At 55.1% G+C, this 13,537-nt stretch overlaps 1 protein-coding gene across 1 annotated transcript in view; it reads left to right on the top strand.

The window, feature by feature from the left end:
- The window catches only part of PLXNA4 (plexin A4), a 432,364-nt gene that overhangs the window by 365,494 nt on the left and 53,333 nt on the right, over positions 1-13,537 (top strand). The window contains exons 14-20 of the mRNA XM_070616607.1: positions 315-432; positions 6,118-6,254; positions 7,464-7,628; positions 10,557-10,650; positions 11,189-11,428; positions 12,090-12,236; positions 12,914-13,148. Of these exons, the coding sequence (XP_070472708.1) occupies positions 315-432; positions 6,118-6,254; positions 7,464-7,628; positions 10,557-10,650; positions 11,189-11,428; positions 12,090-12,236; positions 12,914-13,148 (1,136 nt within the window). The remainder of the gene's footprint in view (positions 1-314; positions 433-6,117; positions 6,255-7,463; positions 7,629-10,556; positions 10,651-11,188; positions 11,429-12,089; positions 12,237-12,913; positions 13,149-13,537) is intronic.

Here is a 13,537-nt window from a genome sequence, read left to right as displayed (position 1 = left end):
CACAATTGAGTGGACAATTCACGAATTAGGGGCTGAGTGCCTGGGGTCAGAACACAGGGACCTTCCCCTAGTCTCCCCACTTTCCAGATGGCTCCAGAAAGACTCCCGGACGTCGCATCTCCTCCATTCCTGAGAACCAAGGAGGAGCCCGGGCGAGGAGGAATCAGGGATGTCTTCTACCTCCCCCTTCCCTGCCCATTGCTGAGACCCCACTGCAGAGAAGGGAGTCTGGGGAGGTGTGGGGCCCAAGGGTTTCTGCTGGGAGTCCTGTGACCCTCCTGTGACCCATGGGGTCTGTCCTCTCCTCCCCGCAGGATCGTGTGTGAGATGGGGGAGGCCAAGCCCAGCCAGCACGCCGGCTTCGTGGAGATCTGTGTGGCCGTGTGCCGGCCCGAGTTCATGGCCCGGTCCTCGCAGCTCTATTACTTCATGGTGAGTTCTGGCCACCAGCGGCCTGGCCAGGTGCAGGCCACAGACCTCATTACCGTGATTGCTGGGCCTGTCTAGGCCTCTGTGAGCAGACCCAGCTGAAGGGCCTGGGGGTCCCATCCTACAGTGCAGGAGGGCACAGCCTTGGAAGTCTGGAAGACCTGGATTCATATGCAGACTGTGCTGTGCCCAGCCGTGTGGCTCCAGGGCAGTTGCTTTGGCTCCTGGCTGAGGGGCAGTGTGGTAGGGCAGGGGAGAGTGGCCGTGTGTCGGGATTCCTGGAATTCGGCCTTGGCTCTGCCCCATACCAATTGGGTGAACTTGGGCCTCAGTGTCTTCATTTCTAAAATGGGGATAACAATAGCATCTACTCCATGGTGTTGTTGTGAAAAAGACATACATTCGATTTATCGCTTCTGGTATCATTTCCTTTATGATTTCCATGATTTCCACCAGGGCTACTGTGCCCTGCCCTTTCCCTGTATAGTGACACCCCATCATTTCCATCCCATCCTCACTCATACCACTTCCCCATCACCATCATGCGCATCCCACAACCTCCTTAACCTCACCGCATTCTCCCACATCTCACCTGCACCCCCACTCCACGTTCCTCTACCCACACCAGTACCCACCTCCCAACCCCAATAACCCTTTCCCCCAATCTCCCTCCCCATCTCATGGCCTCGCTGGAGATCTCCCCCGTACCCTCACGTGCCCTCCAGCCGGACCCTCCCTGGCCCTGCAAAGGCTGTCTGACAAGCTCTCGGCAGTTCTGGATGAAGGGTTCTGGGGGGCAAGGACATCTAGAACCTCCACGCCTTGTGATGACAGGGATGCTGGAGACGTGAGCACGTCCCCTGCCATGCACACAGCATCATTTCCAAAACTGTCTTACCATCTAGCTAACGTCTCAGGTTAATGACAGCTGTGATGGTATAATTTCCTCATGATTCTGAGCTGCTTTTGGGAGCTGGGCGCCTAAGCGATGGATTTTGTGCCTGAGCATCAACTGCCCTGAAATACGTCATAGGGAACCCATTTTCACCCTCCTTCTCTTCTTTCCTTCCTTCCCTTCCCCTTCTTTCCTTCCTTCCTTCTTTTTTTTCCTCTGCCTTACTCCTCCTCCTTCTTTCCCCCTTCAACTGACAACCATTTATCACCTTACACAATACTCATTAGCTTCTTTGATAAATACTTGCTTAACTGGTTGAGTTTTATAAGATAATTTCGTGGCCCTGGCTTGCGGATGTTACAGTGTTGAATCAGATACAACGCAGCCCCTCCCTCAGGAGGCCAGAGTCTAGAAGCGCCCACCTGCGTACAGACGTGAATGTGGTGGGGGCCGTGGAATGGCGTCAGACGCCCCTTCCTGCCTGGGCCCCGCTCTCTACTCCCCCTCCACTCTTTGAGAACCATCATCCTCATAAGCACAACAGTGGCTGTCACTGAACGCACACAGGAGCTCACAGAGAAGTGCACACATACGTAATTGTGTGTATTTGGATTTAACGGATGTATAGTTTTACCGATTTGTTTAGGATTTGTACCCCGACCTTCTTCTGAAAGAATTTGAGGGAATTTCCAAGTTAAACTCAATACACTTTAAGACAATTAGTGATAAACATATCTATATTTATATGGAGAGAGTATGTGTGTATATTGTATATTATATGTATTTGTAGATACATAAGTTGTTATTCCGGCAGAGTTGAGATACTCAGAGGGAGAGAAAGGCTGAGATGGAAAGATGGAGACGACACTCACTGAGTGTTGGAGGTGGGACGTGGCATGCTAAGACTGAGCGTGACGTCTGGCTCTGAAATTACCTGGCAGCTGGCGTAAAAGGGAGGCCAGCTCTGCACGGCCAAAGCAAGCCCTGGATTCCTTGGCCAGTCAACAGTCCGGAACGGTTTTTATCCTTGGTCCCTTGGCGGTGACAGAGTGGATGGTACTAGGAATGGCTGCTACCTCATTAAGCTGGTGTTCCCTTTGGGTCTTAGCTGTGTCAGCTGGGTCTCTAGCCCAGCCTCTCACCTTTGTGACTAACTCAAAGGCCACCGTCCCCTCCATGTCCTGCTGTCACCTCCCATGAACAACCCAGGCTGTCAGCTGCACAAACAGTGCGTCCCCCTCACTTGTTCCTTTCTGTCAGTGGCCTCTCACCCAGGCCCACAATCTTGGTGGCCGTGGCTCCGCTTCCCTCAATGCCTGATATCAGTCACTCCATCGCCATGTCCTGGAGTCTTACTTTTCCCATTCTCGCTGCCCCTGCAATGGCCTCCTTAAATCCCTGCCTTTGGTCTGAACCCATTCGAATCCATGCATCACAGTGGAATACCATTTCTACCATGTCAGCCCCACCTCAAGAAGAGCTCAGGGCGCCCTCTGTCTCTAGATGTCTTCCAAGCTCCTTGGTCTGGTCCACCTGCCTGTCCAGTCTATTTCCCCAGCCTTTGCATGGCCTCACCCCCTTCTCTTCTCTATCTCCTTTGCCACATTGCCCCAAGCCATATAACCTCCATTCTTCCAAGCCCTGCTCCTGAGCCACTCCTCAGCCTTCTCTGAATATGCAGCTCCAGCCCTTGGTGGCCCCACTCATGCTCATCAGGGACTCCACGGCGTCTGTCTGCACTGGCACTCAGTGTGGCCACTTGATACCTCTGCTCTCTGTTGGACCCATAAGTCCTTAGAATGGAGCCCAGGTTATTTCTTTGCTAGCGTACGCAGTGCCTACGTAGCTCTAAACCTCCCTGCACACTGGAATCTCCTGAGGGGCTTTAAGCAAATGCTCTGGAGTCCACTAAGCCAAACCACACTCCCCAGGAGATTCTAACCACAGCTCCGGCAGAGGACCGCTGGCCTAGGAGCAATGACGTTTACTGGGTAACTACAATGCGCCCGGTGACCTCTGCTCTTGGGCTTAATTGTTATGATACGTCTACATGGCAGACATTCAAAGACCCCTTCTGCTCTCAGGAAAGGTCGGTCTCACCTGCATGACTGTCTGTACCCTGGAGGAGGATGTGATTGGATGTGGGGTGTTAAGGCAGGCAAGCCTTCATGGAAGGAGCCCATGGAAAGGCAGGACCTGTTTTCAGATCTGGCAGAAGATGGTTTTCCATTTGGATCTTGTGTAGTGGGAGGCTGTTCCTGGCATAAGGTATGATGTGGAATTGCACCAAAAGATGGGAACAGAAAGGAGAGGGAGATAAGGGGGCTGAGGGGAGGAGGAGAGTTTGGAGCAGAAGGGTGGGTCAGAGAGATGAGAGTGGTTGCCACGAGGCAAAAAGGCATTGGTCCAATGGGTCCCTGGGACCCAAAGATTTGTGTCACTTTTCTATTTGAAGGGCATTTCTGAGGAACTGTCCTGGTGCCACATGTCCCCTTGAGAAGACTTTCAGGGAGGAGGAATGGTACTCAGGACCCCAGACTCCTCCCCAGACCCCAATGTGCATTGAAGGGCCCAGTCATTGAGGCTCTCCCCACAGAGTCCCGAGGGGTTCAGGGTGGGAATGGGGGCAGACGTCCCCATGAGTCTTATCAGGGAGGCAAAGAGTGACACAACGCCCCTCTGTTGTGCTCCCCAGCATCTCAGAGCCCTCACGCCTCCCCACTCCATGAGGGAGCTTGCGGGTAGCACTATTTGGGCCCCACACAGAAGCCCCTAGCTCCTCTGGGGTTCTGAGTCAACTGGGGAGCCCTTCCTAGGGCTCTTTTAGGGACTCGGGGCATGTTGGGGAGCCCTTTCTCAGGGTGCTTCTCAGGGCCTGGGACATGCTGGGGAACCCCTTCCCAGGGCTGAGGTTGAGAGCAAGATCTGGGTCTCCCTCAGTTTCCCCCCACAAATCAGCCCAGACTCTGATGTGTGGGTGTATTTACCCAAAACCCAAACGCCAAGGCCAAGGGACCCCTGATTAGCCCTCTTGGCCTCGTCACCAGTTCTGTCCCTAAAGATCTCCATGCAGGGAGCGCCTCTCCCGTCCCTCCACCTCCATCCAGAGAGCCAAGTGAAGAGATGGCAGAGCATGGAGCCTGATTCCCCGTGCAAACTCACCGTGAAATATTTATGAAGCATGACTTGAATAATTAATAGTTTCTCCCAACTTTAAAACGTGTGTTTGTATCATCCTCTCTCACCCCCAGAAAAACTCCTCTGCACCCGGCTGCCAACAGGAGCCACTGCAAAGCCAGCAGGGTGCTCACTGGGACCCCTTCTGAGAACCCTACCCACAGGCTGCCAGGGCACCCCTTCTCCTTTTCTTCTTGCCCTCACCCCCTATATCTTAACTTCCCTAGTTTTGACTATATCTCTAGGACTACCCCTGCCTCAGCCCCTGGGCACGGACACACACACACCCCCTCACTCACTCACCTCCCTCCCCTCTCTGGGGAGGTCAGCAGGACCCAGGTCTGAGACTCTCCCTCTACAGACAGCGGGGCAAAGGCACCCCTTGTGGGAGGCGTCTCCGAATTACAGAATCGGATAATCACTTTTTGACCCAGCCCCTGATTTTGCGATCAGAGAGGTTAAGTGACTGGCTTGAGTCTCACAGCGTGATGGAGGAAGAGCTGAGAAAGGAAGGCTCTTTGCGCAGCCTCACCCCACCCTCGCCGGGTCTCGGGCTGAGCCAGTAGCAGAGCCGGAATAGCCCTGCCTCAGCTCTGCGGGCTCCACAGCGATGCCAGGCTCGGGATCCGCGGGGACCACGTGGGCGGCGGGGCGCGCGGGCCGCGAGCGCGCCTGCTCGGGGGCGGACGCCGGGCGCGGCGGTCAGCGTGTGTCCCCGCGCGTGTGCCCTGCGCCCGGACGTGGGCGCGCGCGTGCCAGGCGGCGGGCGTGCGGGCTTGGCGGGCCTTGTTTTCCCCTCCGCGGGGTCACTGATGGCGGCCTCTCCGCGGGGAGGTCGCCTGCCCGCTCTGGAGCCGGGGAGGTCCCACTTTCGGTGCAGAATTCTTCAAGCGGCCCGGGAGAGAGAAATGTTCATTTAAATGCAGATGCTGGCTTCTCACCTGGGACTGAGGAAAGTTTTTCCATTAAAATGCTAATCAAAGAACAAGCTGGAACGCCAAATCCTCAGCTCACAGGTGCCCCTGCCGCCAGCCCCAGTCTCAACCCGCTGACCCTTCTTCGTTCCCCACCCCCACCCTGGTTTCCCTGGGGCCCTCACATCCCGTTGCTCTGGCAGCTGGGCGCTTTGGGCAGCTCTCTGGAGAGGCATGTAGAAGGGGCAAATCACCTTCCCAAAAGCAACCAAGACTGGAGACCACAGACTGGAGAGGCGGTGAAGAACCAGAGCTCTGGGGTCAGATCTCAGTCATGCTGCTTTTTAGCTGTGTGACCTTGGGAACTTTGCTTAACCTCTCCGAATCACCTCTGTAAATGGGTAATAATACCTACCTTGTAGAATTGATTGGGCAATTGAATTATATATATAGATGAAGATATAAAGCCTGCCACCTGAAAAATGATACATAGCAGGTGTTATTATTATTACTGTTTTTAATACAGAAGTGCAAACTCTCAGGGTCCAGAATGTTGCCCATCCATACAAGCCTAGTAAAACTGTGCCAGCTCTCTGGGAGGCTGCCCATACTGAACATTCGAGAAGGCAGCTCCGGGAAAGGGTTGCTGCCTCCTCTGGCCCTGTCCCAGTTGTGTATCACATCAGATCCTTTCCTACACAGACGCTGACTCTCTCAGACCTGAAGCCCAGCCGGGGACCCATGTCCGGGGGCACCCAAGTGACCATCACAGGCACCAACCTGAACGCAGGCAGCAATGTGGTGGTGATGTTCGGGAAGCAGCCCTGCGTCTTCCACAGGTAAGGCACCTCCAGGCCGGCTCCGGGGTTCCGGGGCTGCCCAGGGCGGCGGACTTCCTGCCAACCTCTCGGATGTGCTTCCTCCTCCCTGCGAAGGTGCCATTCTCTTCGGGAGAGGGCTTTCTGGGTGTCCTGGGGGCAGATGTTTTGGCTTGGTCTGCAGACCTGATGGGTACCCCTTCCGTGGGTGGGCCCATTATGCTGTTGCCCGCCATTTAGCCTTGGTGCCCCCAGACCGACCTCTGTGCAGAACCCAGGGTTCCATAGGACACGGTTTGGAATCTAGGGCCCGTTGGCTCCTCTCCAGCTGCTACAGAGCCAGCTGGGACTGCCGAGAGCTGGGTGGGACAGCTGCCCAGCTGGCTGAGGTTGGACCTCCAAGGGCGGCCCACTTTCTCTCCCCTGCTTCCACCATCCAGCCCCAGAAGGGCCCACCCTCCCTGAGCGAGGAGTGCCGCGGGGGACAGGAGCGAGGCGGGAGGCACCTCTAGTTCAGGACTCGCAGAGATGTGGTGGGGAACCGTCCCTTAGCAGGCACGAGTTTCCGCAGAGAGGTGTTCCCGGGACAGAGCTAAGCTGAGGGCTGGGACAGATCTGAAGTCAAGCCAGGCCAGGCCTCGCGTTAATGCTGTTAAAGAAAAAATTGTTCTGACACTTGGTAAAATGGTAAGAGAGTTTATTCGGGGCTATTGCAATAGGGGTCAGGACTATCACAATAGAGAAAAAAATCAGGCTTGACTCCAAAAGCAGCAAAGACGAGCCGGCGGAGGGGCCAGTGGATGCAAAATTACTAAGAGGAGATGTCAAGGGTAGGGAGATTCTTGCTAAATCAACTTAACAGGGTTCTTGCTGAAGGCAGGCCAGGGTGGTGAGACATCCAGGGAGAGGGATGAAGAACTTGATCAGATATCAAGGGTGGGGGATTCTTGCTAAACTTGCTTAGCAGGATTCTTGCTAAAAATGGGGCAAGACAGGCTGAAGTTAGGGCCCAAGGACAAGGCCTGGTCAAAGAGAGGGCTCAGAGGAACCTGTCTACAGTTTGGTCAAGGAGAGTTTTGTCAGTAGTTCTCGGAGCTTTATATCTCTGGCGGTGCTCACCCATTGCCTCTGAGCAGGCTGGCGAACAGGGAGGGGGTGGGAGGGCCCTGACACAGGACCACCATGCCTCCTTGACACCTAGGAGCCCGGCCCATGTCTCCCTCCCTCCAGGCGCTCTCCGTCCTACATCGTCTGCAACACCACATCCTCAGATGAGGTGCTGGAGATGAAGGTGACGGTGCAGGTGGACAGGGCCAAGATCCACCAGGACCTGGTCTTCCAGTACGTGGAGGATCCCACCATCGTGCGGATCGAGCCAGAGTGGAGCATCGTCAGGTAGGAGCGGCCCTGCCCCCAATAGCCCTTCTTCAGCTCTCAAAAGCCAAGGAGAGTTTAGGGTCCCAGTCCTACTTTGGAGACCAATAAACTGGGGTTGGCTTAGAGCCCCAAATCAGACCTTCGTCCTAGGGCTCCCTCCTTCCGCTGAGAGCACCTCTGAGTGGAACCCCGCCCCAGAGGCCAAGCTCTGACCAGCAAGAGCTCACAGCCCCTAATTTGAGGGTTGGTGGGTACATTTGAAGGCCATGATTCCATCTCACAGTGACTGTCAGGGGATATCAGGCCTGCTCTCCTTGAACCTCACTTCTGGCAAATATGGGCCACAATTCCAGTTCTGCCGAGGGATGTAGGGGAAAGAGTAAGATCAGACCCATCTTCTCCTTGACCTGCTCTGGAAGGAAAGTGTGCCCTGACCATCAGGGTCCGGTTCAGACGTTGGTCCTCTGGGCTTCTGTAGCTGTCTGCCATCGTTTGTCTGATCTCTAACTGCCTGCAAACTCCTTAGGTGTGGGGACTGGGTCTTTTCCCTGCTCTTCCCCCAGTGCCCAAGAGGAGGACGGAAAACACAGGTCCTAGGAGGGAGCCAGGTCCATGCTGCTGTAGAAAGACCCTCTGGGGCTGCTTCTCACTCAGTCATTCACAAGCTGACTGGCCCAGTTGCATGATCTTCCCAGGCAAACATCTCCTGAGAGAGCCGGCTGGCGCTTGGGAACTCCAGGATCCCCGGGGGCCTGACTGCTCGCTGGGTCTCTGGAGCGGTGGCATCTCACCTTAGGGGAGGAGCTTCATGCAGAGAGCATGAGTCTGCCTTTCTAGAACCTGGAGGGTGCATCGTAATGAAAAGCCACTGCAGAGGGCATCCTGGCATCAAGGCCCCGGGTGGGAAACCTGCTGTGTCAGGGGCCACGGGGGGAATGGAGCAAGGGTTTGGGATCAGAAGAAGTGGGCTTAGCCCAGCTCCACTGCTGACCAACTATGACCTTAAAGGTTAATGAAGCTCCCTCAGTCCAGCGTTTCTCATCCGTCAACTCCCTCACAGGGTGCTGAGAGAATTAAGTGAGGTGTAAACGCACAGTAGGAAGATGTGGTCTCCACCCACTGAGACAGGGGGCAGGGGCAAGCCCAGTCCAGAGAACAATCTTGTGAACTAGAGTCAGCAAACTCTGGACATGGGGCCAAATCTGGCTGTCTGCCTGCTTTTGTAAATAAAGTTTTGTTGGAACACAGCCATGCTCACTGGTATATGTTTTGTCTATAGCCGCTTTCTCACACAGCAGCAGAACTGAGTAATTGCGACAGACTATGTGGTCTGGGAAGCCTCAAATATTTACTCTCTGGCCCTTTACAGAGTTTGCCGCCCCCGGCCATATACCCAAACAAACAAAGGCAGCCTTGGCTGAGGGGAGACTTTGTGGTCCTCAGCAGTCACTCTCTAAGGCCCAAACCGTATCAGCTTTGGTCATGATCTTAAAGCGGGTGAATATGAGGCACAAAGAGAGGAAAATAGCCTGTAGAAAGCTATTCCAGGATTTGCCCCTAAGGCCTGTGAGTCCAGGAAGTTGGCGTAGCCCTCCGTGCCCAGATAAAGCCTATAACTCCCTAAGGAATTCACAGCCTGGTTTAATTCAGTTCTCCCTCTGTCATTGTCACAGAAATAGAGGTGTCATCCTTCCTGGCACTTAGCAGCCAACCCGAGTCATGCTCGCATCGAGGGGGAGGCTGGAGGCACTTTCCCAGTCGGCCAGCAGGCTCCAGCATTTTTGCTGCAGTTAACCATGTCTGCCAACTGACACGTGGCTTCACACTCCTTACAGCAGCTGGGTTACTAATGGGCAGTGATGGGAGGCGTTTGATGATTGAGAAGATCAGGAGATGGCCGGACACTGGAAGCTCATTCCCAAACACTGCCATGGGCAGAAAAGCCTCTCCGGGGTTCACAGGAAGCTTCCTGCATGCGTGTGCGTGTGGGTGAGTGTGTGTGTGTGCCTGAGAAAGGGGCAGGTGGAGGGCAACAGGAAGGGAAGGAAGTATAAAGATGGGCAGATGGATAAAAGTGTGGAAATGAATGTGGGTATAAAGGATTCTTTACCCACCACGCTTCTAACTACTTAATTGTTTTAGATAGTAGGATTCTTCTCGAAGATACTTCCTTGATTGTGGATAAAGTGATCGGTCCCTTTCCTTTGAGTAGCCCCCAAGGAAGAGAGCCCTCACCTCATGTCAGCTTCCCTGCTGCCCTGGAGTAGGACAGTGGCATGCAGGTTCCCTTTGAAGAGCTACACAAAGATGCATCTCCTGGGCCTTCCTCATCCAGTCCTCTGGCTGACCCCCAGGGTGCGGGAGACCTGGTCCCAGAGCATTTCACATTTGCGTTCCTAGAGAGATTCCTGAGTGTCTGGGTCTCTGCCTTTCCCAGGTCTCAGCAGACTGAGAATTTGTAGTGTGATTTCCCTGGGGGAGGAGACTGTGCTGTCCCTGCAGGGTCTGGTGGGGGACAGTCTGGAAGCTTCCATTAGGCCAAGGCCAGTGTGAAAAAATTCCCTGGGATGGGTAAGGGCTGGGGGAGGAGACACCAGGGGGCTGCGGAGAAGCGGCTGGCTCAGGTCAAGAGGCCTCGGGGAGCCAAGAGGGCTGTGCTGCAGGCCCGGCCTCCACGGGGTGTCCATGTGCCGAATGAGCCCAGCGCAGGACAGCCATGGACATCTGGTCATTACTGTCTTCCCCTTGGCTGCTGAGAGCTCATCCTTATTATTATTCAGTCAGCTTGTCCTCATTGTCCCTGTGAACATTATCATGCCTCCCAGTCATCATCATCTTTAATGTCGGAGCTCAGCCTGTTTGATTGTCATCGTCACCATCATTGTCGAGTGCCATTGCTATTTCTGTGCCTGTATTTACACGCCTTCTTCTTTCTTCCCTGGCCAGTGGAAACACACCCATCGCCGTGTGGGGGACCCATCTGGACCTCATACAGAACCCCCAGATCCGTGCCAAGCATGGGGGGAAGGAGCACATCAATGTGAGTCCAGGGCTGGCAGGGGTTATGGGGGCTGCCTACTTAGCGTGTTGCTTTCCTAAGGGTGTGGGGCTCCCCAAGTACTCAGGCAGGCTCACCCCAGACACCGATGACCCACCACATGTGACACCCCAAGGTGCTGGGCCGGTGGGATGGACGAGCAGCCCTGAGGGCATTTTACACCTTGGGTACAGGCGTGGGGGAGCAGTCACTTCTGAGGTTTCGGGGGTTTGATACCCTTACTCCTCCATCCCTCCAACTACCCCCCAGCCCCCCTCCCCCGTGCTGCTGCTGAGTTTAAAGATGCCCTAGGCACTGCCACCCTCTATGGGCACAGCGGAGCCGGGTACCAGCTGCAGAGCTTATTCCTTGAGTGCCCGGGTCGTGTGGTCCTGGCTGCAAAGGAGCCGTGACCCATCCGTAACTGTCCCGTATCAGTGCTGTGCTGCATGACAGCGCTGCGGGAGACCCAGCGGGTGCGTTGGGACTGTGGGTGTGTGGACAGGCTCTGCATGGTCTTCCCTGCCTGGCTCCTCCACAGCTCTGTGAGGTTCTGAACTCTACTGAGATGACCTGCCAGGCTCCGGCCCTCGCTCTGGGGCCCGACCACCAGTCCGACCTCACGGAGAGGCCCGAGGAGTTTGGCTTCATCCTGGACAACGTGCAGTCCCTGCTAATCCTCAACAAGACCAACTTCACCTACTATCCCAACCCTGTGTTTGAGGCCTTTGGTCCCTCGGGAATCCTGGAGCTCAAGCCCGGCACGCCCATCATCCTAAAGGTAGCCTGAAGCTGGCAGCCGGGAGGTGGGAAGAAGGAGCTGCTGTGTGGAAGGGGAGGCCTTGCAAGTCACAGAGGCCAGAAGTCAGGGGCTCCTGCCAGATTTTGAGACTGGAGTCCCTGTCAGAGGTTGTTATTGTCTGGAGTATGGTCAACACTCTCTGAGTCTGGACTGAGAGGCACACTCTCTTGACAGGCCTTGGAGACCTGATTAGGGCAGCTGGACCCACCCTGGCCATGTGACTCCCAAGATTTGCTTGTCCCCTGAATCTAGCACCTGGGAGGTCAGAGGCTTGTACTGCTTTCTCCTCTGTAGCCCTTTGCAAACCACAATATAAGGTTTCTTTGGAGCATGGATAGCAAATTGACTTTAACTCATATGACAAATTAATTTAACTCAACTGGTAGTGATTGACTACAGCTCTGTGTTGAGAAGGATTCTGAGGCTGCATTTGGGATAACCTGAAAAGAGTTATTGATTTCTCACTGGGGAAGGGGGTATGGTGGTTTATGTGCCACAAGTTTTTTGGACTTATTACAGAAGGTGGCCTCTCCCCCAGCTCACCAGCAGGATGGGACCTCTGGGTGGGAGGACATGGCAGCCGGCCTGGAGCTGTGGTCCTGACTACGGGGTGGGAACTGGGTCTTTCCTGTCCATCCAGGGCAAGAACCTGATCCCGCCTGTGGCTGGGGGCAATGTGAAGCTGAACTACACTGTGCTGGTCGGGGAGAAGCCCTGCACCGTGACCGTGTCGGATGCACAGCTGCTCTGCGAGTCCCCCAATCTCATCGGCAGGCACAAAGTGATGGTGAGGCTGACGGGAGCCATCCAGATGGAACAGGCACTAGGCATACTGGGGTGTGAATGGTCCGGCTCCATCCAGGGCCACCAGGGCTTTCCAGGAGGGGATTCTGGCTGCCTCAAACTTTTCTCCTAGCTACCCTACACCCCTTGTTCCTTCTCCCTGTCCTACTTCTTTCTTCTGTGTTGTTATTCTTTCCTTACTGGCTGGTGCTACAATAAGGGCAATGCAAAATAGCATTACACGAGGGACTAAACCACTTGTTACTGGCATTAGACCCTTCCAGGAGAGGACCGTTGTTGGCCCGGGGTGGTCCACAGGAGCATGTTCTGTGCTCAGTCATCCATCCTTACAATGGGATGGATCTTCAGGAGCCGGTCACTGATGTCATGTTAGACTTTGAGATCCCACTTGTGTGCTGTTTGCTGATGAAGATGACCATGTTAACTCCTGAATGAGAGAACGTGTGGTTTTTCCAGTTGTGGGGGAGGCCTATGCTGAACCACACAGACCCCCTCCCTTGCCCCTATATGCCCTCTCTTCTGCTTCTACAACCAGTGATGATTCTCCTCCCTGAGCCGTTCCCCTCATCCCACGCTGGTCACCAGTTTATCAGTGACTTGAGGCTGTTCCCTAGGATGCTGACCCCACACCTAGCTCCCTCTCACTGGTGTGCCCTGCAGGCCCGTGTCGGTGGCATGGAGTACTCCCCGGGGATGGTGTACATCGCCCCAGACAGCCCTCTCAGCCTGCCCGCAATCGTCAGCATCGCAGTGGCAGGTGGCCTCCTCATCATCTTCATCGTGGCCGTGCTCATCGCCTACAAACGCAAGTCCCGAGAAAGCGATCTCACGCTGAAGCGGCTGCAGATGCAGATGGACAACCTGGAGTCCCGCGTGGCCCTGGAGTGCAAGGAAGGTACTGAGCCGCCAGGGGACCATGGCCCCATGCTGGAGGCTGGGGGTGTGAGTGCACCTGTATGTGTGTGTGTGTGTGTATCATCTCACACACAAGCAGCGGGCTGGGCAGCAATGGGCAGTACTGGGGGCTCGGTGTCCTTCCTAACTCTGGTCTCTGAGCCTGTGCGCAGACCAAATCCTTATCCTAGCAAGCCCCACCCGGGCAAGGCCAGATGAGTCTAAGGCCTCCTCCCCCTCCCTCATGGTGTCCCCTCACCTCTTTCCCCAGTCAGACTGGAATCATTCCAAACCCCACTGCAGCTGTTTCCAGCCCAGAATCCTGGCCAACTGGCTTTTATGCCCTCTTCTCAGAGAGACCTTCAGGTGTCTTGATATGACACAGTTAAG

The sequence above is a fragment of the Equus przewalskii genome, chromosome 4, assembly GCF_037783145.1.
Source record: "Equus przewalskii isolate Varuska chromosome 4, EquPr2, whole genome shotgun sequence".
In the NCBI taxonomy this organism is placed as follows: domain Eukaryota; kingdom Metazoa; phylum Chordata; class Mammalia; order Perissodactyla; family Equidae; genus Equus; species Equus przewalskii.
Note: the sequence above shows the minus strand (reverse complement) of the source record. Positions and strands in the feature narration are given on the sequence as shown.